The 26558-nt window shown below is 42.2% G+C and overlaps 1 protein-coding gene across 4 annotated transcripts in view; it reads right to left on the bottom strand.

The window, feature by feature from the left end:
* LOC133390176 (cytochrome P450 2U1-like) overlaps positions 1-25562 on the bottom strand; it is a 29929-nt gene extending 4367 nt beyond the window's left edge. For 2 of the 4 annotated variants that reach the window (XM_061638195.1, XM_061638196.1), the window contains exons 1-4: positions 24732-25551; positions 10943-11578; positions 6208-6369; positions 3802-3969 (exon numbers count right to left, since the gene is read on the bottom strand). In XM_061638195.1, the coding sequence (XP_061494179.1) occupies positions 3802-3969; positions 6208-6369; positions 10943-11578; positions 24732-25227 (1462 nt within the window). In that variant the 5' untranslated portion in view covers positions 25228-25551. Of the gene's footprint in view, positions 1-3801; positions 3970-6207; positions 6370-6851; positions 6938-10942; positions 11579-24731 lie in introns of those variants that run through there. The other 2 variants (XR_009764329.1, XM_061638197.1) reach the window with 2 other exon arrangements.
* Positions 25563-26558: the final 996 nt, after the last annotated feature.

Here is a 26558-nt window from a genome sequence, read left to right as displayed (position 1 = left end):
AAGTGATGTAGAAAGAGCAATTAGGAGCTACAACGCAAGGTCTGAGCGAGTGATATCAATGAGATTAAACAGGAAACCTATCAACACAACCACATCTAAGTCTATGCTCCAACGGCAAATGCAGAAGAAGAGGAATTGGAGAGATTTTATGCAGAAGTACAGGAAGAAATTGATCACACACCAAAACAAGATGTGCTGATAATCATGGGGGATTGGAATGCAAAAGTAGGGAACAGAGAGGAATTAGGAATTGTGGGGAAATGGGGCCTAGGAGACAGAAATGAAGCAGGAGAAAGACTTATTGAATTCTGTGAAGCCAATAATTTGTTTCTTGCAAACACATTTTTTGAGCAGCCAAAAAGAAGACTGTACATGTGGACATCACCAAATGGTCAATATAGGAATCAAATTGATTATATAAGATGGAGAAGTTCCATACTTTCTGCAAAAACAAGACCAGGAGCAGACTGCAGTACAGATCATGAACTGGTCGTATCGAAAATCAGAGTAAAGCTAAAGAAGAACAACAAAGCAATCATAATGCCAAAATACAGTTTAAATAACATCCCAGAAGCATATAGAGATCAAATAAGGAACAGGTTTGAGACTTTAAACTTAGATGACAGAGAACTATGGTATGAAGTCAGAGACGTTATCAGGGAAGAATGCAAAAAGACAATACCTCTAGTTAAAAAGAGAGAAAGACCTCAATGGATGACTGAAGAAACTCTTAAAATGGTTAAAGAGAGAAGGAAAGCAAAAGCAAAAGGAGATAGAAACACAGTCAGAACCCTAAACGCAACAATACAGCAACTAGTACGTAGGGACAAAGAGAACTATTACAATAGTTATTGTACAGAAATAGGACAACAAGAAGGGTAGAATAACAGCCCTGTTCCAAAAGAGCAGAGAAATGAAAGGAAAATTTAAACCAAGAGTAGGGATGTTGAATAATCAACAGGGGAACACACTGACTGACCGAGATGAAATAAAAGGAAGATGGAAGCAATACACTGAAGAACTCTATAAAAGAGATGCCAGGATGACAGATTCATTAACAGAGGAACCATATGATGAAGAACTAGAAATTTTAGAATGTGAGGTGAAAGCTGCTCTTAAAATACTTGGAAGAAACAAATCACCAGGAACAGATGGCATACCAATAGAGTTGCTACAAGCTACTGAGACTGAATCTGTCCAAACTTTGACAAAAATTTGTCAAGAAATATGGAAAACTAAACAATGCGCCACAGACTGGAAGAGTGCAATATATATCCCAATTCCAAAGAAAGGGGATCCCAGAGAATGCAGTAATTATCAAACTATTGCCTTAATATCCCATGCAAGTAAAGTAATGCTCAAGATTCTACAACAAAGGCTCTTACCATATATGGAGCAAGAAATGCTAGACACCCAAGCTGTTTGAAATGGAAGAGGCACCAGAGATCATATCGCAAACATACGTTGGATAATGGAACGGAGCAAGGAATTTCAGAAGAAAATCACCCTGTGCTTTATAGATTACAGCAAAGCCTTTGACTGTGTAGATCATGAAAAACTATGGAATGCTTTACAAGAAATGGGGGTGCCACAGCATCTGATTGTCCTGATGCGCAACCTATACTCTTCACAAGAGGCTACTATAAGGACAGAATATGGAGAAACCAATTGGTCCTCCATTGGAAAGGGTGTGAGACAGGGATGTATTTTATCACCCTATTTATTTAATCTATACACGGAACATATAATACAGAAAACAGGATTGGACCAAGATGAAGGAGGTGTGAAAATTGGAGGGAGAAATATAAATAATTTAGGATATGCAGATGATACCATACTACTAGCAGAAACCAGAAATGATTTGAAACAAATGCTGATGAAAGTTAAAGAGGAAAGCACAAAAGCAGGACTACAGCTGAACATCAAAAAGACTAAAGTAATGACAACAGAAGATTTATGTAACTTTATAATTGACAATGAGGACATTGAACTTGTTAAGGATTATCAATACCTCAGCAGTCATTAATCAAAATGGAGACAATAGTCAAGAAATCAGAAGAAGGCTAGGACTAGGGACGGCACCTGTGAGAGAACTAGAAAAGGTCCTCAGATGCAAAGATGTATCACTGAACACTAAAGTCAGGATCATTCAGACCATGGTATTCCCGATCTCTATGTATGGATGTGAAAGTCGGACAGTGAAAGAAGCGGATAAGCGAAAAATCAACTCATTTGAAATGTTGTGTTGGAGGAGAGCTTTGCGGATACCATGGACTGCAAAAAAGAGAAATAATTGGGTGTTAGAACAAATTAAACCAGAACTATCACTAGAAGCTAAAATGATGAAACTGAGGTTATCATACTTTGGACACATAGAGGCGGGCCCTGCTTATATGGCAGGTTCTGTTCTGGACTGCCGCTGAAAAGCAGAACCCATTGAAGATAACGGTGTGCGTCATGTGAAAATGGCGCACGATGAGAGAAAACACCATAAAAGCGGAACCAAGCACCTTAAAGTGGGGAATTTCCATATTAGCGGAACGCCGCATTAGCAGAACGCCGAAAGGCGAAGCTCCGTAAAGTGGGGCCCGCCTGTAATGAGAAGACATGATTCATTAGAAAAGATCATAATGCTGGGGAATACAGAAGTGCGTAGAAAAAGAGGAAGAGCAACAAGAGATGGATTGATTCCATAAAGGAAGCCACAGACCTGAACTTACAAGATCTGAACAGGGTGGTTCATGACAAATGCTCTTGGAGGTCATTGATTCATAGGGTCGCCATAAGTCGTAATCGACTTGGAGGCACATAACAACAAAACAACAAAATTACATTTATATCCCACCCTTCCTCCCAGTAGGTGCCCAGGGAAAAGTGTGCATAAAAATGAATATATTACTGAAAATAACATACAAACATGCATTACATGAGGAGAAACTGCTTGCAAAAATGTGTACATTAGTCAAAATGGCACACAAAAATGTGTTTAGTGGTAGAAATTCTCACTAAAATTCTAGAGAATTTTCATGAGGATTTCTTAAAAAAAATTCGCAAATTGCTGCAGAAATGTGAAACCAAATTTGAGACTGGAAAAATGAAAAACTGAGAAAACCGAAACTGACAGATCTTTCCATCCCTAAAAGCCACTGCCAGTCAATGTAGGCAATGCTGAGCTAGATGGACTAATCATCTTGTCTGACTCAGTACAAGGCAGTTTCATATCCTTCTGTGCCATAAACAATGCATAGTTAAAACCATATAACCAGGTTTTACTGAAAAGGATGCTAAAAGATAAAGTGGAGAGGGACCATCAATCAGCAACAGCGAAATGCTTTGCATGCAGAAAGTCTCAGATTCAGTTCCCAGCATCTCCAGTTAAAAGGCTCTCAAGCAGTGGAGCTGGGAAACAACTTCTCCCATTTAAATCAAAATGCTGATATGAAGAAAGCTAACCAGGAGTGGACTATTGATAAAGGGCTATGATGTCAGTTCAGTTCTAGCACTGAAAGCAAAATCCTAGGCTCAGAATGTGCTCAGAAGTAGCCTGTTCTTTGCATGGTTTCCCATTGAGATCTTGGAGTTCTAGTAAAAAAACAAAACAAGGCAAATCTGACAAAACTGAAATCTGCTTTCCCCTGTAATAAACGATAAGGGGAGAGAGAGAGAAGCAAGCATTTCTCTGGCTCCTTTAAGACACTGAGCATACAATATGTAATACACATGGTTGTAAAGATCTACTACTATCAAGACACTATGTTTGTCGTCATAATATTCCCCCCAAATAGAGTTAAATTAAATTACCAATTCCAAAAGGAATAAATGTTTCTTTTTTGACGAGCTGGCCATTTTCATCCAGAAACCTTGCCGGGCAGAAATCATCTGGATTCTCCCATACGTTGGTATCTCTGTGCACAGACCACAAGTTAGGAACGATTACGCTGCCCTTTGGAATGGTGTAGCCCTGGAGCTCTTTAAAAAAACATACACGTAGCCAGAGAGTTAACTATATTAATATACTGCATTTTCAAACTTACAGAAAGGTGTTACTTATAGATCTTTTAATCTCTGTCCACAAACATCAAGGAAACATAAAAATCCTTAAGTCTGAGTGGATTGGACTTTTCTCTTTTTTACCACAAGCAAGAGTTTGTGGGAAAGTGTTATTTCAGAACGGTGTGAAATTCCTATATGCAATTTAAGTACACAATTGTGTATTCCTGTATGCAATTTAATGTGTTATGGGCCTCTCTAGGAACACGCAGGATAAGTAAAAACCTCACCAAGAGCATAGGAGATGAAAAATGTGCCCAACACAGCCCTCCTGGCACTAGATATCACACAGTACTATGTAAACACAGGAGTTGCTTGCTTCAGATTTGTCAGCCACTAAAGGATGCCGTCCAACTCCAAGGTGGTGCATACTCCATGAAGCACTACTGCAGTCAATGCTACAGTTTACTTCAGTTCAAAACACGTCCTTAGTGACTCAACTAGCTGCAAAAGTAGCTTATTTACAACATGAGAGATACCTGGAGATGCACTTAAGCCTGATCATAGGTCATTCTCATATCAGCTCTGGCAAAAAAGAGATAATGGCGAAATTGTTTGCAAAATTCCCAAAGCATCTGCTCCAAACCCTGGAGAGCAGCCATCAATCAATATTAAACAAGATGGGCCAAAGGTCTGGCTTAGTATAAGAAAGCTTGCTATGTTTGTTCCTAAGCTCTTTTTCCCTACAGCTGCCCCAAACTAGTCAGTAATTTGTCCCATAATATACTATATGCAGGGCTTTTTGGGTGATAGTACTCGCCGGTACAGAGCAACTGCACCTCTTTTTTTTGCTGCTGATGCCGGGCATTTTGTGCTGGCAACCATAGTACATTTATCAATATATGAGTACTGGCATCTCATACATATATTTTTTTACCAAAAAAGCACTGCCTAGTAGTATATGGTTATGAAGATTTGAAAGAAGCCAGTATTTATCTTCATTTTCTATTTCTTTTTATTTTTTTCTCATACATTCTTTTCTAGAAACTACCAAGCTCCTTATTAAATCCCATATGATCAACTGCACAAAAACTTATTTCGCACTGTATAATTGTTTTTTGCGCTGTACAAAATGTGTCTAGCTGCACATTAGAATAAACCTTGTTTCTAGGCTTCCCTAGTTTAAATTCCACAACTCCAAACCAAGCTCAGCTAGAAGGCTTGGTTTCCAAAAGCCACAGCCCTTTATTCTTTATTTATTTATTAAATTTATATCCCACCCTCCCAGTAGGAGCCCAAGGTGGCCTTGTCTCTTCAACTGTCCCATTTCTAGACTGAATTCATACATACTACTTAAAACACTTTTGAGTTTTTCTCCTATTCCTGTTGTGCTTGTGTGAATGACAGAAATACAGTTATAAAATACTTGAGTTGCAATAGATTTTTTTTTAAAAAAGCACATGATTAATGGCCACATGAGAAAGTGGCTTTGCAACTATATTTCAACAGGGCTCTTTCTGGGAGGAAGGATGGGATAGAAACTTAATTATTATTAACAACCACCACCTTCCTGTGTTTTGTTTTAGCATGGATGGCTTTAAAAGAGGATTGGACAAATTCATGGAGGACAGGGCTATCAACGGCTACTAGCCATGATGGCTGTGCTCTGCCACCCTAGTCAGAGGCAGCATGCTTCTGAAGACCAGTTGCCGGAAGCCTCAGGAGGGGAGAGTGTTCTTGCACTCGGGTCCTGCTTGCAGGCTTCCCCCAGGCACCTGGTTGGCCACTGTGAGAACAGGATGCTGGACTAGATGGGCCACTGGCCTGATCCAGCAGGCTCTTCTTATGTTCTTATGTTCTTGTGTGTCAGCTGTAGACAGATGTGTTTAATCTGAACACACACACACCCGACTTATTTTGCAATATAGTACACCCAACACAGTTTGGCAAAAAAATAATAATCTTATTCTACTCCTATGGTCCCCAGTGTAGCTCCTGTGGTCACCATGGGTGTCCTCTGCTACCCCCTGCCCTCCCAATTTTTATTTTTTAAAAACTATGTTTTGAGCCTCTACTTCATAAGTTAACACAGAAGCAAGAAAAGCAAAAGTGCACATTGTTCAAATTTCAGTTTTCCTTGTTTCCCTCCAATGTGCAGCTCTCAGCTAAATGAATTTGTGCCAAAAGGTGAGAGCTGAAGCCCACCGAAAAGCATACCTGTAGTTTCTGAGGCCATTCGAGGAATAGACAAAGGGACGACCACCGCCATCCTTTGAACTTCCATTATAGTTGCTTCTGTGAAAGGCATGCGTGCTTTGTCAGCAAGGGAAGGAGGTCTATTGTGTCCAATGACCAAATCAATTTCTTCTTGAACTTTTTCTATGCAAAACAAAACACAGTAAGATAAGCATTAGAAGAGATGGGGGCAGGTTGACTCATCTGTAGCCATAAACAATAATGTAGGATGACAGATATGAGGAACACAGTCATTCATGCAACAGGCTTATGGAGAGGTTTGCAATGCCATTCCAGACTGGGCCAGTTTTGGGGGTTTGTGTTAGCAGCATTTGTAACCCAGTAACCCAAAATAATGAAGTAAGACGCCAGATAGACTGCCACAGCTTTTGCTAGGAAGAAGCTTTACTTGCAGCATACAAATAAAGTTCTCAGGAAACATAGGAATACAAATATCCACGATAACACCTCTCTCATATAACTCCTTCACTCCCCCACACCACTCTGCAGCCTCCCTCCTCCTTTTATGGGCCTCTCATAATTGAGCCAAATTCCTGCAGCTGTGTAGCGCTTGCAATCAGAGCCTGGATAGTTTGTTCTGTTAACCATTTAATCCCCTGTAATACCTGCCATCCTTGGGGATCACAATAAATGCAAGTCATCTTGACTGTAACAGTTTGGGGTTTCCTTCTTCTGTTGATTTTGTCCTTCTCTGTCATAAAAATTACAAATTGAAATAATACTAGATTTAAAAAATTTATAAGCAAAAGTGCTTTTTAAAAATATGGCTTTATAAAACTTAGTTATGTTAAATTAGGTTTCCATGATGACATCACATGCTTCTGGGGCAAGGCTTTTAAAAAAAAATTGCACATACCATCCCCTCCCAAACAAAATCAGACTTTTTGCCATCAGCAAAGTGATGGGGAAATACACTGGAAACTGCGTGAGAATAATTGCTTGATGTAACTTTGTCTAACCTCCTTACAAGCAAATCAGAAAGAATGTTCAACGAACAGGTTGTCTGGAAATGACCTTAATCACAAGTAAAATAAATGGGGCTCTCTTCGAATTAAATTAGAACTGGAATGTTCTACTGCTGTAAAGTTTTTTATGGTTAAGGGCACTATTACTACTTTTGGAGAGCTTTGGCAAGATGAAGACCAAACGAGACAGAGTGTATGTACTATAAACTGTCTGTGGTTACACCGCTATCTTTGACATTTATGCTACAACCCATCTAACATACAATCAAGATGTAGCTGTCTTTTTTCTAGAAGAAGTTAAAGAATCTACTTTGGGGGGGGGGAAGACAACTAGCATTAACAATACTCCAGGCACTAAAATCAACTGATCTAGTTTTCTATTTGACCTCATTTCAGCTGCTCTGAACATTTTTGGAGTCATTGCAGAAATGCACATTCAATTCCACATTTTGACATGTGCAAGCATAAGAGGAAAAGACTATGTAGCTAGCTTTAATGTGCCTTTTGCTTTACACTTCTGTTAGACTTTTACTCTGTGTTTTTCAGAGCCTGGAGATGTCATGATTGGATTATTCAATTTCTGCCAGTCCCACAGTTTATTAACAGCACATTTCAAATCCAAGATCTGTTGGCTTACTAGGCCTTACTACCAATGTATTTTTTCATTAAGTCTGAAATGTTCCAAGATGTATGGGAAAGCAGCCTTATCTGCTGTGCTGGCCTGAGAGCAGACATCCAAGGCCAGACAGTAGTTGTCATGGTAACGGGAGATAACAGCTGGGAAAGTTGTAACAGCCTGCTGTTAGTTCTTCCTTCTTCTGTGTGTGTCTTTGAAGCAAGCAGTTTTCTACCTAGTTCTATCTAGAGGGGGGGGGAACTCTACATGTAAAGCCTTTGGCCTTAATGTCTTAAAGTAAAGACTCTTAAACATTCTGAAGCCTCTGTGTTGCTTCTTTAACCATCTTACATCCAACGTAACGTATGCTATTTCACGCAAGAACCGCTAACATCAACAAGATCAGCTGGGCTGACAGAGTTTTGATTTGGTGGATCTTGGGCTTTCCAAGCTGAGCTAGGGCTATGCTGGTGTAAGTCCCTTACCTTGGCTCATCCTGCAGAACTTAAGCTGGAGTAATTCCCAAAAAGGGATATTCCAGGGGCATTGTGGGGCAGAGCAAGGAGAGACTTACACCTATTCCAACCCCCTTTGAGTTCAGTCATATGACCTAGCATAAAAAGGCTGGCAAAAAGAGTGGTGTAAGTAAAATTCCTCCTGAATGGAGTTTGGAACAGAGATAACTTATGCCGGCTTAATGCACACCAGAGTCACTTACACTGGCATTCTATGGTTAAGACTGCTCTGTAAATCATAAACATCTGGAAACCCAAGCTGAGATGGGCATTCACAGCCATCACCTACCCACACCAGCCTCCCTCCTCTGCACATTCAAAAATGACTATCCAGGATGCATCTGATATTGCAAGTATATTTGGTCTACCATGAGATGTACGTTTTCCTTCTATCTGTTTGTTAAACCTCTCCAGAATCAGCTTATCTGTACCACACTTGGCCTGACTAATAGTTGGGATATAGTAAAAATGTTAAGTAACGTTTGCTTTAATAACACTAAGGATATGTGAGCCTAGATCTCTGCCCCGAGACAACCCTGTAATGAGTAAGCCCAGGTTCTATATCTAGAATAATTTATGAAAATTAAGCCCACACCTTCATTTACTTAAAATCTTCAGCTGGTTTTAGCTGCAAAGTCTGGATTTTTTCATAGTATTTGGAGAGGTTTTTTTATATTTTCAGAGTGATGCAAGAGGCACTAATTCTGTTAACAGCTTCTTCCTTCTTTGCTTCTTGCAAAATATGTTATGTCCTGCAAGCAAACCAAGAAGCTTGTTCTCACTAGAGATGGACCAACCACCAATGGCTGCATCAATTTGGCTTGGAAATAACAACCCCTACCTGCAATTTGAAGTAGTGCAACCCATTCCACCACCTCATTCTGCTGCACCGGGCCTTACTCAGCTCTACTGAGACTGATAATTTGTGTAACGTATTGTGGCAGACAATCAAGCTAAGATGAAATAAAAAGCTATCAAGTGGTTATAACAATTGCTCAATCATGCAAATAGGCACAGTTGTTTAACCCTGTCCTTGAGTGAAGTCCAAATGCAGTCCACTGAAGGACAAGCAATGTTTTAACTTTGAAATATTCAAATGTGGATCAGTTTCACATATGGATGCCACCACCAAAGACTCTAAAATGGTATGGTCTTGGTGGTTTTCTACTGTGTCCCAGGCAGGGCTCTACAAATTCCTCTCACCAGCACAAGAGCTATTTCCCTTCTGGCGAGTTTCCTCCTCCTTCCTCCTCTGCTCACATTCTCCCTGAAACCACAAAAAAGTGACGATGGGGGAGGTGCCTGACCCTGCACAAGATCTGTTTGTTCAGAAGCGCTCTCTTGGCCTTCTGTAGACAAACATGCAGGAACAGCAAGGCCCAAGCAGAGGTCATGGAGAACAGTAACATTTACATTAAATGCAGTCTTCTCCTGGGGGCTTTTCTGAGGCTGGCTTGATAAACAGTCCACAACAAGAGTATCCTTTTCGGGCAGGTAAGTACAAGTCAAACGTGCAACAAAATGTTGCAGTATAGCCTAATTGTTTAATCCTCTCATCCCCACCCGACAGGAGTGTTCCTATTCAAGTTTCAAGCCAGGCCCTCATGCCTTAAGTCCAGGATGCTATAATAAGCCAAGGATGAGGAAACTGTGGCCCTCCAAATGTTGCTGGACTACAACTCCCATCATCCTTGACCAGTGGCCATAGTGGCTGAGACTGATGGGAGCTGCAGTTCAACAATATCTGGAGGACCAGGTTCCCCAGCTCTGCTATAAGCTGTTGGGGGGTCAAGAAAACTCATTTACTCTTTCTCCTTGGCTTCCTGTTTTTCTTTTGCTACTCTGAACATTCCATGGCTCCTGGAGAACACCAGGTATGCCCAGTACTTTTACAAAACTCTTTTTTGTGTGGTGTGTATTATTATTATTATTAACATTTATACCCCGCCTTTCTTTCCATGATAGGAACCCGAGGCGGCTTCCATATGTTTCCCAGGCGGTCTCCCATCCAGGCACTGACCACACCTGAGCTGGCCACATGTGCCTTCAGACTATAGCCTGGGAAGTTCTGCATACCTCAGGGCTCACTCAAGCATGCCAACATCTTTCTGCTTCTTCCACAGTGGCCCCATTTTGGCTCCTTTAAAAACTTGATAAGAGCTCTCCTGGATCAGACCAAAGGCTCATTGACTCCAACACCCTGCTTCCCACAGGGGCCTACCAGATGCTTATGATCTGAGCACAACAGCATGACTTGAGCACAATAGCCCCATCCCACCCCCACACCCATTGTTCCCTGGCAATTGCAATTCAGAGGTATACTGCCTCCAACACTGGAGGAAATATAAAGCCATTTTGACTAGTACTACTCATGGAGAGCTTGTCAGCACAAGGGCACTGGGTTCACTGTAAGAGGTGGCACTGATTGTTTGCAAGGAAGATTAGCTCAAAAGGTACAGCTAACAGCAGCTTCTACGCACAATTCTTTCCAGCAATGCAGACCCCTGTGGAAAACTCCCCTGAAACAGAAAGTTTGAAAACGAGAAGCTTAAGAGGAAATCTACTTCAGAATTAGCCACAGGAGAAAAGATGCCATTTACTTTGTTCTTGTGGGTGAAGTGACATGTAAAGCAGGCTCCATTTTAGGGTGTGGGACATAGTGTCTGTGCCTGCAATAAAGAGGTCTGCAATGATAAAAAATAAGTAGTCGTCATTAAAGCTGCTTTCACTGTCCGTCTTATTTTCCTCATCTGCATGAAGGAGATACATATCAATGAAGTCCCGGGGATTCTGGGCATCCAGGCTTTCCCGGTGCTGCTGAATTATTGTCTTCAGGAAGGCTGTGATGTCCAGCACAATCTGCCTGTACTCTCGGAAAAGGCCGAAAGGTAGGTAGTAGAGCCAAGGGCAGATGATGATCAGAAGGATGTGGACATTCAGGGAGAGCTCCAGAGCACGCGACATGAGCTCCAGTAATCTCTTGAATGCCTTATCGTTGTAGTCAAAGGGCCTGCCTAACGTCATAGAGCAGATGATGTTGGACACCACACTGCCAATAATGGGGAAGGGGTTAAACTGCTCCTTTCCATGCTTCAGGATCTCTGCTTTCGCATACTTGAATTCTTCAATAATTTTAGGCTCCAGGCTGTGCTTTCCTAATCCGAAGTGGCGGAGAGTCAAGTGACAGAACTTCCTCTGTTTCTTCCATACCGAGCCGTAAGGTGCAAACACCACACCTGGAGAAAACAAAAAGAAACATGCCGAGATCTGAAATCGTATCTTCACAATAGTTAACACTGTTACCAAGATATCTTGCCCAAGGCCACCCAATGGACTTTGAAACCTAGCAAGGGTATGAATATAGATTGCCCCAGTTGAAATTCCCGCACTGGGTCCCATTCCACTGCACTGGCCTCTCTATCAGTAAGCAGCTGAGGAGCTACAATTTATAACTAGGGGTAGGTGCATTTGTCCATTTTTGTTTCTCATTTTCCCAATCCAATTCTCCACATTTCCACATCGGTTTAGGATTTTTAAAAAAGCCCTCATCAAAATTAATTGGCATTTTAATGCATTTTTCTCTTAATATACACATTTTTGCATTCCATTTTACACATTTTTGCAAAGCAATGCTTCCTAACAGATTTTGGATGCTATTTTCATGAATATATGCATTTTTATGCACACTTCATCCCAATATATGCATTTTTGTGTACATTTCTTAGCAGCTACAGCACTGCATTGCAAAATCCAAACAAATGTGGATTTCAAAGGATGGCTGGGTTTTAGTTCACATTTGTTTTGGAAAATGCGCATTAGATAGGTTCACCTTTCAATAAGTCAAATTTCACCCCCATCCTACTTATGTCACACAGCACAGTAGAGTAGATCTGTTCCGTTCATGTCTTCTAGCAACTGCTATGGAAATATGCACAGATCCTCAGCATCTGAGCTGCGTGTGTGCCAGTGTGTGTATTTACCTAAGTAGAAGGCTTTTTCCCTGCATTTAGATCACTGAGATTTCACTTAGTAAAATAGTAGTAGTAGAAACTTTATTGCAAGCTGAGCCATTGGCCATGTGCAATTATACATACATCCATGCATGCACAAATAAAATTATAACCACTTAAAACTTTTAGAGATTCTTTTATGACAGTACTTCCTTGACAAAAGAGTCTCTCATTTTTTGAGCCGCCAAGGCAAAATTGGCGACCGCAAGGGTCACAGAATTAAAATTATCTGCTAAAAGCGCATTAACCTTCTCTCTATCTGTACAAGGCGCTAAAGAGTCTAATAGAAAAGATAAAAATTTCCACCTGGGATTATCATAAAGCGGGCAATAAAATTAATTGGTTGCCCTGTATGATGACCTTTGTCGGGAGAGGGACAGGGGGAGTGTGACTCTGTTGATTCTCCTTGATCTCTCAGCGGCATTTGATACCATCGACCATGGTATCCTTCTGGGGAGGCTCGCGGAGTTGGGTGTCGGGGACACTGCTTGGCAGTGGTTCCGCTCCTACTTTGTGGACCGTCACCAGAAGGTAGTGCTTGGGGAACATCACTCGACACCATGGACTCTCCATTGTGGAGTCCCTCAGGGGTCGGTCTTGTCCCCCATGCTTTTCAACAACATCTACATGCAGCCGCTGGGTGCGGTCATCAGGAGTTTTGGAGTGCGTTGCCATCAATATGCTGATGACACGCAGCTCTATTTCTCCTTTTCATCTTCTTCAGATGAGTCTGTTGATGTGCTGAACTGTTGCCTGACCGCGATAATGGACTGGATGAGAGCTAATAAACTGAGACTCAATCCAGACAAGACCGAGACACTGCTGGTGAACGCCTTCCCTGCTCAGATGGTGGATGTTCACCCTGTTCTGGATGGGGTTACACTCCCCCTGAAAGAACAGGTACGTAGTTTGGGGGTTCTTTTCGATTCTTCCTTGTCTCTCGAGGCCTCGGTGGCACGGAATGCATTTTACCATCTTCGGCTGGTAGCCCAACTACGCCCCTATCTGGACAGGGACGACCTCGCCTCCGTTGTTCATGCTCTGGTAACTTCAAGATTGGATTACTGTAATGCGCTCTACGTAGGGCTGCCCTTGAAGACAGTTCGGAAGCTTCAGCTGGTGCAGAACGCGGCTGCCAGACTATTGACGAGGACCAGTCGGTCTTCGCATATAACACCTATTCTAGCGCGTCTGCACTGGCTCCCTATTTGCTTCCGGGCGAGATTCAAGGTGCTGGTTTTGACCTATAAAGCCTTACACAGCGTGGGACCTCAATACCTTGTGGAACGCCTCTCTCGCTATGAACCTACCCGTTCACTTCGTTCAGAATCTAAGGCCCTCCTCCGGGTACCAACTCATCGGGAAGCCCGGAGGGTGGTTACTAGATCTAGGGCCTTTTCTGTGGTGGCCCCTGAGTTGTGGAACAGCCTCCCCAAAGAGGTACGCCTGGCTACACTTCTATCTTTCCGGCGCCAGGTAAAGACCTTTTTATGCTCCCAGGCATTTTAATCTTTTAATTTTCTTAATCTTTCTATTTTTAATATGTATCCTTCTTAATTTGTGTTGTATTTGTTTTTGTTGTGCTTTCTGTTGTTTGTTTGTACATGTTTTTGTGATTTTTTACCATGATATATTGAATTTTACCTTGTTTGTTCACCGCCCTGAGAGCTATTCTGCTAAGGGCGGTATATAAATTGAAATAATAAATAAATAAATAAATAAATAAATGATGAACTATGTTCTCAATTGTCTTACATCCATAAATACAGAGGCACTGCATAGCGGCCGTCAAGATAGGCCGTGGGCATTACTTGAAACCTCAAGGCGGTAAAAGCTCTTCTTATAGGCGCTCTATTAAGTGCTTCTAAATAATTTGTTATTGAATGGTTCCGTTTGAAACCTGGAAACCAGTTGGAAAAGTGGGCCGTTACAATAGACGCACGATCCTGAGCTGCGTCGTAATCATAAATCCAATTACGAAGGGCGGGTTTACTTAGTTCCTGTAATTCGGCTAAGGAAAGGTCGTATTTAGAAAGTAAAGTATGACATTCTTTCGCCCATCCTCCATGGCGCATTTGATCTTGCCAGCATTTTTTAACCAAATCTGAATCATTCATTTTAAAAATTCGGAGCCAATACCGGAAGTAGGCGACATCAATACGTGCCATTAATGAGGGTAATCCTAATTCAGCTCTAAAATGGGCTGATGGAGTTCCCGCAGGCAGACCTAACATTTGTTTCATAAAGACGTTCTGGATTGATTCTAAATTAGTTCTCACTGCAGGTCCCCACAATTCTACACCATATAGAATCTTGGGAAGTATTTTAACTTTTAATATCTTTCTCATTGGGGGGATTAGTTGGCCCCCATGAGAAAAAAAAATATTTTAGCTGTGTTTAATGCTCGGGAACTGGCTAGGGTCACTGATTTTAACTGTTGAATCCAAGCATGGCTGTTGGATAAATACCTAGATATTTAAAAGTTGAAACCTGCTCTAATGGGGCCCCATTTATTAACCATCTACTTTTGGTTTTCATATTTTTACTGCAGACCATGATTTTGGATTTGGATTGGTTGATCATCAATTTCTGAGAGTGACAATACTCCTCCAATTTTTGGAGCATACGTTTGAGACCTATTTTAGTTAGTGAGCATAGGACTACATCATCAGCATATAGAAGAATAGAAATTTTTGTTGTGCCAATGGAAGGGGGGAAGAAGGAGGGGGGATGATAACGCCACTACTATATCATTAATAAAAAAATGGAATAGAAAGGGTGCCAATAAGCACCCTTGTTTGACCCCTCTATGTACTGGGACTTTTGAAGATAGAGCACCATCCTTTCCTGTATGAACTTGGATAACAGTATTTTGATAGAGGGCTCTAATCAACCAGAGCAATCTTTCGTCTATGTTGGTTTGAGCTAGTTTTTGCCACAGAAGCTCTCTGTCAACTGTGTCAAAAGCCGCTGAAAAATCAATAAAGGCGAGATACAAGGATGAAATGGCTTTTGATCTAGTTTTCCCTATTAAATGTTGCAGTATTAACGCCTGATCTAATGTGCATTTTTTTGGTCTGAAACCAGCTTGTTCTTCATATATAATTGAGTTGGTCTCATCCCACTCCTGTAAGTTATTTAGGCGCAGGCGGGAGTATAACTTCAATGATACATTTAAGAGGCTTATAGGATGGTAATTTGCCGGCTTAGAGGGGTCTCCTTTTTTAAAAATTGGGACCACAATGCTGGTTAACCAGCCCTGTGGAATACTACCTGTATCGTTTATGTTAGTAAAAAGGGTAGCAAAAAGAGGCGCCCACCATGATATATTTTGCATAAAAAAATCAGGGGGCAGCATGCTTCTCCAGGGGCTTTTCCCACTCTCAGGAAGGCCATTAAATCCCTGATGTCTTCCTTCGTGACTGGGGGCCAGAGCGGGAGGCCGGCCAACTCCTCTGTAATAGCTGCCGGTTTTGGAGAGAGGAGGTTGCCAAAGGTTGAAGTAAAATAGGCAACCCACTCTTTTTCCATAATTGGGGGGGAAGGTATATAATTCGGTGGATTCAAATTCCCCTGCAAAAGTCTCCAAAATTCCGTCTCATTCCCCTTTAGGGCTGCTTGTTCCAGTGCCCTCCAATTAGCCTGATATAAAGAGTGTTTTTTTGATTTAAGTAAAGATTTATAAATCCTTCTTTTAGATATTAATTGCTGATAGAGGTCCGGTTGGTTATTGGACTGGAATAGTTTGATTTGCTTGATCAGGTGTTTCTTAGCAGTCCTACATTCTTTATCAAACCAGGTTTTTGGTTGAAGGGGTATTGATGCTACCGTTAGGTCAACAATCTGTGGGGTAAGTTCAATTATTATAGATTCATATGCCTTTATACTATTCTGTGGATCTATTATGGCCATATTACATAAGTGAGTAAAAGGGTTTGAAAACAGTAAACAATGGGCCTTGATTCCTATTTCCTGTGACCATTTTAGGCGTTTACGGCCATAATAAGGATCAAAATAAGAGGCCTTTGCTAGGTCTGATCTATTATTCAAGGAGGTCATTAAGATTAACTTTAAGGGGAGGTGATCACTTTCTGGCCTAATAAGAACATTAAGTTCCTTAACTTTGTTTGTCAACATGGGGGAGCTAAAGAAAAAGTCAACTTGGCTGGCTCCTGTTCTGGCATGGTATGTAAAGGCACCTTTAGAAAGGTCTAAAGGAGAGCCATTTAAACAATTCAGTTGGAATTTTTGGATTAGTTGAAAAAGTACTAAACCATACTTGTTAACTACACGATCTTGAGCTAATCTGTTTAGAAAAGGACGGCCTCGGGGGAACTCACCATAGGCGTCATCGCCTTTGGAGTTTTGAAAATTTTGGGAACCCAACCTTGCATTAAAATCTCCTCCCAGAAGGAGCTCATAAGATGGATATCTAGCTTGTAGGGCCTCTAAGAATGAATCTAGCATCAGCCAAGGAGATTCTTGTTGAATAGAATTAGCTGGAGGGATATAAATGTTTATACATATAATAGGCAAAAGTCCCGGAATCCTAAGACCCAATGCCTGGGAAATGTATGGGGCCTGCAGGTTAAGATCTATTATTTGGCAATTTAGGTGAGTGGCCACCAGGATGGCTAAGCCCCCTCGTCCTCTACCTCTGGCTGCTGATTTAATCGCAGGTTTTAGCCAAGCTTTATAGCCTCTAATCTCAAGTAATTCTCCTGGGAGTAACCACGTTTCCTGTAGGAAAATGATATCAAAAAGTTGTAAAAACTGAATAAATGCCAAGTCCACCATCTTACTCTTCCAACCAGCTATATTCCAAGATAATATGGAGTAAAGGGAGCCCGCTAACGTTTCTCTGGATGTGGTTGTTCCTTTGCGGGGCCGAGAAATAATCATTGGGTTGTTTACATTAGCTGCTATTGTTAGCAAATTTCATGGATACGGGGTAATGATATTGACTACGGGGTCAAGAGTACTAACATTAGAAGTAATCCTATAGGCTTGTGTCGACTTCGTTTGGGAGTCTTTTTGAGTCTTTGAAATTCTATCTGTTGCCCCCTGCTCCTCAGGTTGTAACAGGCGCGTTTCAAGCCATGTTGGGTTGGTCGCTGTCTTCGCTGGGCTCCGGATCCATTTATGATAAATTAAGCTGGGAGGACTCTTCTCTTCGTCAGATGACAAGAGGCTTTCATTTTTTGTGCTTGGTAATATTGCTTGTAAGGGAAGTTGATTAGCTGGTGTTATTGGCATTGGTAGGGCGTCAATCAAGTTATCCATGACAGGTGAAGGATTAACGACCTTTACCTCTAAACTTCCTTTTGATAGTCTTCGAATCAGATGGGTTAATCTATTGATGATTTCTTCCTGTTCTAATTTTGGTAAGCAGTCATAAGATTCCAAAAGTAGATACTCTTCAGGAGTAAAATCCACCTGTCGCAGGGACCTGGACTCTGGAGAAGCCTTCGCTACTAGGTGTTGCTGTTGGATTTGTTTAATTAAAGGAGATAGCTGTTCCTGGGTTCTCTGAGTAATGGGAATATTCTATTTCCGAAATCTCCTCTTTCTCCCCAGTGGGGGGAAGTAGTCAAATAGCGGGTGAGGGGGGGCCTTGTTGATAAAGTAACGTCTCACCAGTATGCCTTGAGCAGCAAGCAAATCTTTGATCCTATAAATCCGTTCAATGATGTAAGGTGATTGAGTTGTGAAAATGACACGTCTATCAGAGTCATTTGAATACAGGTAGGTCGTATGCTTAATATAATTCCTGCGTTGAATATTCAGCATATAAGGCTCAAGGCATGTTATAAAGAATTGGCTTATCGAGGGAGTTGTCCATAATTTCAATATTTTTGGCAGGAATGTGATCGCTAGTTTATCTTTCACTAATTGTAATTTCCAATTTTGAACTTCGTTCAGGCTTTCAAAGGTTGGAGGTACATAAACGTATGTACTAAGGCCTTGGGCGTCAGAAACTCTGTCTGGTGCCTTTAGAACAATCTCAGATGAGGATTTATTAGTTCCAGATGAGGTACTTAAATAGCCCACTCTCGGAGAAATAGTTTTTATGGATGCCTTTTTTTTCTTTACATCAGATATGGAAACTTGATTAATTTTAGGCAGAGCCTCCAATAATTTGAACAAAGGTTTAAAATTCATTTTCCTAGATGAAGCTGGTTTAATGTTTTTGATATTCTTCGATTTTTTCTGCGTTTTTCCTTTCTGAGAACTCAAATTTGATGTCTTGGAGTTCCTGTCATTCAATTTCAACTTCTGAGGTAGAGGAACTTGGATGTTATGGGCCGTCTTCGAGTTATCATCGGGGTTAGAATTCCCAGTAAAATGTGGCCCTATAGAGCTAACCAGAGTAGTTAATAAACTGTTCGTTTCAGAGATATACGCCTTTATTAAGTTCAGTTCTTTTGTTATTGCCAAGCACCATCCCAATGTTGGTAAATTGAACGTATCATCATTGCAGTAGTTTTGGGAGTCATTTATAATCCTATTTTCTGCAGGTATATTCCTCGATTCCTGGGACTCGGCTATTGAGTCTATAGTCATTAATTCTGAGGGAAATTCCTCGTCCTTTAATGTACAAGAGCATCTGAAGCCTGCGTCTTGAAGTTCTTCCGCTAAACTTCTAGCTTGCGAGTCTTCTTTAAGGAGATTAATTTGCAGTTGCCGGTCTAATGACCAATCATATCTACTTGACGTTCGGATGTTTGTTTTAGATTCATTCAGAGAGCCAAGTGAAGAATGATGAAAAAAACCTTCCTTTTTCACTGGGAAGTATTGAGTTATCTTCGCTTGAATAGTCGAAGGATCAGATTTCTCTACTCCCTGGGAAGTATCCGGCTCTTGGCATTTTTTCCTTGTGAATATCATCTTGTTATTTCTTAAAGAGGTAACAAATGTGTAATAATAACGGATGATTCAATTACTAGGCAATGCAGTCAATTTTTTTTGGTAAATGGGCAACCCCTCAAACAATTTTGTTCTATTTTTGTTTCAGCATTGTGCCAGCAAGAGAACAAGTTATTTCGCTTAACTGCCGTTTTGTCTGACTCTCCAATTATCCTCACTACTATAGGAGTCAGCTTGTTGTGGGAGTCAGCTTATGGTCTTTATCGCAGCTGGAAAACAGCTTAAGACTTTGAGGCTGGAACTTCAAAGTAAGGAGTGCTCTAACTTTAGTTGAAATTCAGATTTGAAATATTATTAATAGGAGCGATACTGTTAAGCGTCTTACCGGGACCGGAACCGGAAAAGCAACTCCACTTAGTAAAATAAGAAAACCTACTGTATTTATAGAAATACGTAGTAGATAGTTAGAACTATGTATACCTTTCCTAACTAACTAAGTTGGAGGCTCAAGGCCCAGACTTGGGTATTGCCCTCATGGCTCAGGAGAGAGAGCAAAGACAAAGATGTCTCCTCTCTCCTCAGACAGTCGAAGAAGACAAAGGAAGGAGAGGCAGGTCAGCTTCCCTGAGCATATCAGTTTACAACGGAAGGAAGTTAGGTAAAGAAGAGCCCAGGTAAAGGTAGGCAAGCCTAGCCAGCTGGATGACCCTAACTCTATCTCCCTTCTGGAATACAAACAAAAGAACCCAAACAGGAGTTGCTGTTGCCCCACTTCCAACAGCGACTGTCAAAATAATTCATGCTATGTGCTGCTGTTGAGAGATTTCCGGTTGCCTGCCTGTAGACCTAAGCACACTTCAACGGTAACAGATTGCATTAAACTTCCAGTGTTCCAAATGATATAGAGATTATTTTAAAAGTAGCGAGTAAGGGGGAAGAGAGAAAAGCAGAGTACAAGATAAAATAAAACAAAAACTCAAGCATCTAGTTAGCCTTGAGCAAGCTACAAAGTTCAGTTTACATCCCTGGAATATCCATGCTTCTTCAAGATGTTCCGATGAAGACAAGAACTATCACCTCTGTCATGGGTGGATGCATGAGCCCAATCAATAGGGTGGGTGCCTGGGTTAGCAAGCATGAGGCAAGCCACTGTAACATATGAACCCTTTGGAGATTGGAACTTGGGGCAATTCTCATTTTGACTAGGTAGAAGAGGCATCAATTGGAAAGCTCTCCTCTTGGATTCCTGTCAGACAGCTTAATTAAAGAGAAAACAGTATTGTATGAGGTGTGGGTGTTGTGGAGGTTGCTTGCCATGACCTAGTATCACCCAACAGGTGCTAGGTACATTTCCAGGATCCAATTCCCAACCCAGGACAATTGATCCCAGCAAAGTATCCTTCCTTGGCAAGGTTGAGCAAACCAACAACAACCTACAAGGTAGTACTTAGGCTGCCACCGCTCCTTAATCTGAGTAACCACTCTGAGTCAGGAGAAACCCAGAGCCCAAAAATAGTTCTGCCAGGGATTCCCATAGACAAGAGCCAAACAGGCACTCCTTGTCCTGGAGCCCCAAGCAGCCCCAAAACACGATAGCCAGTGGGCAGTGGCCAAGGTACAAGATTCAGAGCCAAATTTCCCCTCCTGCAAAGAACTCACATGGGTAAATAAGAAGTAGCTTTATTTGAATAAAATATAAGTGCACAATTAATAGCAGCAAAACATTCCTTAAAACCCACACCCAAAAAAGGGGCTTAGGTAAAATACGGAGAGTTCAGACACAAACCAAAATAACAAAACTAACTAATCTATTCTACTTACTTGAAGAGGTAGTTGTTGAAAATCTCACCTCTCCCCAGAGAGGCATAGTTTGGGTAGTGAAAGGCAGTGGAACCCCACTCAGGTAACCACCCATCTAGATGAAACCCAGGGGAACAAAGGCTATAGGTTTCACCCCCTATTCTTAAGAAAAAGATCCTAGCAACAGGCCATACTATCTTAGCCAATCAGGGGGCTTTGTAATGAGGTAATGCTTCTCGAGGCTTTGCACCTAACAGGCCCCTCCTCCCCTCTGAGGCTGTTCGACCTTGGTACCAGGGTCTTATCAGATAGACAGGTGTATCTTCTCAGGCCTCCTAATTAACTGCAGCTGGGAAACGAAACTGGTATTTTCCCACTCACTCAGAGCCCTAGCTCTGCACAAGATAAAATCCCCACAATTCCCTGGATCACAGCCATGTTACATTGAACCATTCTGAACCATTCTGACAAGTTCATGGCAGAAGTGATGCTTGGAAAGTGCCTACCCCATTTTCAAGTAATGGCATCTTTGTCTAATGACAGGCAGGATTTATGCACAATATGATGTATGCTAATGTATTTTAGGTGCCTGCCAGGCAAAGACATTCTTTCCCCACACTTTGTTTATTATTTGCCACCCTGGGCTCCTGCTGGGAGGAAGGGTGGGATATAAATCAAATAATAAATAAATTTGTTTATTCTGCAACTATTGTAAACTGTTTGCATTGATTATTGTTCTTTATACTGTGTTGTATGAGTTACTGGAAATTGCCCTTGAAAATGTTTACACCTAGGAAAGGTTCTACACCTAGGGAAAAGTTACCAAGTGCACAATTAAAAGATGGGGAAAACTTGGTTCAGCAATACTACATGCAAGAAGGGTCTTGGAATTGCTGTAGTTCACAAGATGAATATGAGCCAATTTAAGGGCAATATGTTGTTATGTGCCTTCAAGTTGATTATGACTTACGGCAACCCTATGAATCAGTGACCTCCAAGAGCATCTGTCATGAACTACCCTGTTCAGATCTTCTAAGTTCAAGTCCGTGGCTTCCTTTATGGAATCAATCCATCTCTTGTTTGGTCTTCCTCTTTTTCTATGCACTTCTGTTTTCCCCAGCATTATGGTCTTTTCTACTGAATCATGTCTTCTCATGATGTGTCCAAAGTATGAGAACCTCAGTTTCATCATTTTAGCTTCTAGTGAGAGTTCTGGTTTAATTTGTTCTAACACCCAATTATTTGTCTGTTTCGCGGTCCATGATATGCACAAAGCTCTCCTCTAACACCACATTTCAAATGAGTTGATTTTTCACTTATCCACTTTTTTCACTGTCCAACTTTCACATCCATACATAGAGATTGGGAATACCGTGGTCTGAATAATCCTCACTTTGCATTTGAGAACCTTTTCAAGTTCTCTCGTAGCTGCCCTCCCCAGTCCCAGCCGTCTTCTGGTTTCTTGATTATTGTCTCCATTTTGGTTAATGACTGGGCCGAGGTATTGATAATCCTTGACAAGTTCCATGTCCTCATTGTCAACTTTAAAGTTATATAAATCTTCTGTTGTCTTCTTGATGTTCAGCTGTACTCCTGCTTTTGTGCTTTCCTCTTTAACTTCCTTCAACATTCATTTCAAATCATTACTGATTTCTGCTAGTAGTACGGTATTGTCTGCGTATCTTAAATTATTAATATTTCTCCCTCCAATTTTCACATCTCCTTCATCTTGGTCCAATCCCACTTTCCGTATGATATGTTCTGCATTAGATTAAACAAATAGGGTGATAAAATACACCCATCTCACACCTTTTCAGATTGGAAACCAATCAGTTTCTCCATATTCTGTCCTTACAGTAGCCTCTTGTCCAGAGTATGGTTGCGCATCAGGACAATCAGATGCTATGGCGCTCCCATTTCTTGTAAAGCATTGCATAGTTTTTCATGATCTACACAATCAAAGGCTTTGCTGTAATCCATAAAGCACAAGGTGATTTTCTTCTGAAATTCCTTGCTCCGTTCCATTATCCAACGTATATTTGCGATATGATCTCTGGTGCCTCTTCCCTTTGTAAATCCAGCTTGGACGTCTGGCATTTCTTGCTCCATATGTGGTAAGAGCCTTTGTTGTAGAATCTTGAGCATTACTTTACTTGCATGGAATATTAAGGCAATAGTTCGCTAATTACTGCATTTTTTGAAATTAACTAAAAATCAGCCATGTTCACAAAGTACCTGTAATCCTATTACTGACCTTGTCCCATACTCTGACCTTCATTTTCTACAGTTTAAAAAAAATATGCATGGATGATTTTTAATTAATTTAAGAAATTTAACATGGAATTCAATGATAATGTCGGGCATACTCAGCAACTGTCAATGCTCTAAAAGCCAAACTCACAGCCATTTGGCTTGACTAATCAGGTGGCCACACCCATGCCAGACATTTATTTCACTTTAGACAGTCATGGCTTTCCCCAAAGAATCCTGGGAAGTATAGTTTATGAAGGGTGGTGAGAGTTGTAAGGACACTCCTATTCCCCTGACAGAGCTCCAGTGGCCAGAGTTGTTTAACAGTCAGCCCCTCTTCTGGGGATTGTAGCTCTGTGAGGGGAACAGGGCATCTAGGACTCTCAGCACCCTTCACTAACTATACTTCCCAGGATTCTTTGGGGGAAGCCATGACTTTCTAAAATTAAATAAAGGTTTGGTGTGGATGTGGCCAGTGACAGCTTTGGTTTCAATTTGGGTGGGAGAGCACATGTGCCTGCTGTAGAATAAAAAGGTGGGGGAAACCCTGAAAAACAATGATACTGTTCACAACATTTTCCTTTTGGAAAGAAAAGGGGCTTTCCCTGTGCCAAGTGCCCACCCACCCAATCTCCTCCCCTTCCCTGTCCCTTCACCCTCCCCACCCTCCCCACATGTTTCACCTATGCTAGGCATGATTGTACAGGAGTAAAATCCCACTGAACTCAAAAAGCATGCAAACGATCAAACCTTCTCTCCCCCCTCCCCCCTCCCTTTTGCCCCTTCCCTCCCCCTTCCTTCTTCCCTCCCTCCCCTTCCTCCTCCCTTTCCAATCCCCTCCTCTCCTCCTCCTCCCCCATGGTCAATATTACCTATCCTAACCATAATTGCAGCGCAGTAAATCCCATTGAACTTGATAAACATGCAAATGATCAATCCATTCTCAGCAAACTTGCACAGGATCCCATTTCTTACCTCCCGGATTAAAAAGCAGAGAAATTCACTAATAGACAAAAAACCTTGCTGTTTAAGAACATCTTAAGAATGTCCCCATCAGATGTTTTGGACCACAAGTCCCATCAGCAGCTGTCGAAGTCTAAAATGTCTGGAGGGCACCAGGGTAGTGAAGGCTGGCTTGAGATAATATATGTGAAGCATTCTGTTAATGTTAAGTATTATTCTCATCAAGCCCCCAATTAAACAGAGATTTTCACTCCCACGATGTCCCTGTAATGATAAGCTGTCACAGCGACTGCCATGTTCGCAGCCCGGCTCTTCCCAAGCCAGCCCTGCAGCTGGGCCTTCCACGCACCCACCAGGGAAGTGCCAGCATGATGTCTGTCACAGCTGCTGCGAGTTTGATGCGCCCGTGCGCTACAGGAGTTGGAAGGGCCGCCGAAGCCGCCGAAAAAAGCCCCCTTCCGCGCACGGATCTCCCTCCCTCCTTCGCTCCTCCTTTTACCTTTCCTCTGGGTGACCATGGCCGCGTTGGGTGTGTTGGGCCGGTCGCTGAAGACCTCAGCCTTGTTGACCAGGGCATCCCGCACGGTCTCGAAGGTGCTGAGGACGATGCAGGGGCGACTGCCTATGAAGAAGGTGAAGATGCTACCGTAGATCTCTGCCATCTCGGTCAGCAACAGATGGGCCGCAAAGGACCGGGGGTCATCGCCGCCACCTTCGTACGTGCGGTGGAAGTGGCGTCTGTCGCCCTTGTGTCGCCTGGGCAGCATCAGCCTGGGCATCAGGCCGTAGGCGACGTTGCCCACCAAAGGCCACGGCCTGGGACCCGGCGGCAGTCGCTGCAGCGGCTGCCGGGGCAGCAGCCACCACAGCCCCAGCAGGACCCCGGCGGCTGCCAGCAGCGCCGAGCTAACGGGATGCTGCATTAGAGCGGGCCGCCAGTCCGAAGCCGCCGCCGCCGCCGCCGCCTCCAGCTGATCCGCGTCCGCCGCCGCCATCCTCGTCCGTGCGTAAAATGGATCCACTGTTCGGCCTCCCCCTTGCTTCTCCGCGGCAGTTATATCCTCTTCGCGGCTCCCGTTGACTGAAGCCTCCGGCGACCACACCTCCTCCCCAGCCCGCGGGGGAGAGTAGGAGCAATCTGAACGCGGATCTCAGGTCAGAGCGCTGGGAAGAGGGCGAACTCCCCTGAGGAGTGGCGCCACACCTGACTTGTCTCTCCACACTTGCCTCGCCGTCTCCCCCTGTCCAAAGCCCCAGAAATGACTACAGTAAACTGCAAGTTGACGCCAGCGGGTTGCAGCGACCCTGTTGCAAAGTCCACAGGGAGAAAGGCGGAAAGTGAAGGGATTGAAAGCAAATAATCAAGCGGGAAAGAAGAAAGAATCATATAGTGCCCCCTCCGGACTGGTGTTTTATTGCTGGTGTATTTGACAACATGGTACTGACGCAAAAATATCACATGAATGGTGAATTTATTCTGCTTTATTAGTTGATCCGCGATGCTTCCCCGATCCTGCCACATTATTGCTTCCAGAGGACAATAGTAGCAGGACGAAACAAAACAAACGGCAACATTTGTAGTAGTAGTACACAAAACAAACTACACAGAACATTTGTGATATATGAACATTTGTGGGATTTCAGCAGGAAGTTACAGGGCATGCACTGGTTGGAAAATGAAGCCATATAACCGCCCCAAAACTTTTGCAGGTGTAAATAGTATTGAAAGTAGGATCATGCATGACCACTCAATGGCATCATGAGCACAAATAATCATAAATGCACACTAAAAAGGACATCTGGAGGAACGCGGAGAAAAGAAAGCAACCAGAAAGTTGTCTGACTAATACCATCATATGTCACAACAAGGCAGGAATCTGCCAACCTTTCCTTAAATCAGCCCTTTGAAATCCAAACTATATAGCTAATCTACGACAAATCGCAAGTCAATAGTTTTTATTGTAATAGTTATTAATTTGTTTTGTTTGTTTTGTTTTTGAAAATTTGAATAAAAATTAATGATAAAAAAGAAAAGAAATCCAAAGCAAGTGAAATAAAGTTTCTCAAAAGTTTTTAAAACTCCTCCCCACATCCTTCCCTGCTTCTGAACTTAACTTTACATCATGGCCCCTCCCTTCTTTTGTCATTTCCATATTTAAATAGTCACACATCCCATAACTTCCAGATTGGATTGTTGCAATGTGCTCTATGGGGGGCTGCCCTTGAAGATGACTCAGAAACTTCAGCTGGTCCAAAATGCAGCAGCTAGATGATTGGCTGGGTTTTATTTATTTATTAAATTCCTATCCTGCCCTTCCTCCCAGAA

This window comes from Rhineura floridana, chromosome 8, assembly GCF_030035675.1.
Source record: "Rhineura floridana isolate rRhiFlo1 chromosome 8, rRhiFlo1.hap2, whole genome shotgun sequence".
In the NCBI taxonomy this organism is placed as follows: domain Eukaryota; kingdom Metazoa; phylum Chordata; class Lepidosauria; order Squamata; family Rhineuridae; genus Rhineura; species Rhineura floridana.
Note: the sequence above shows the minus strand (reverse complement) of the source record. Positions and strands in the feature narration are given on the sequence as shown.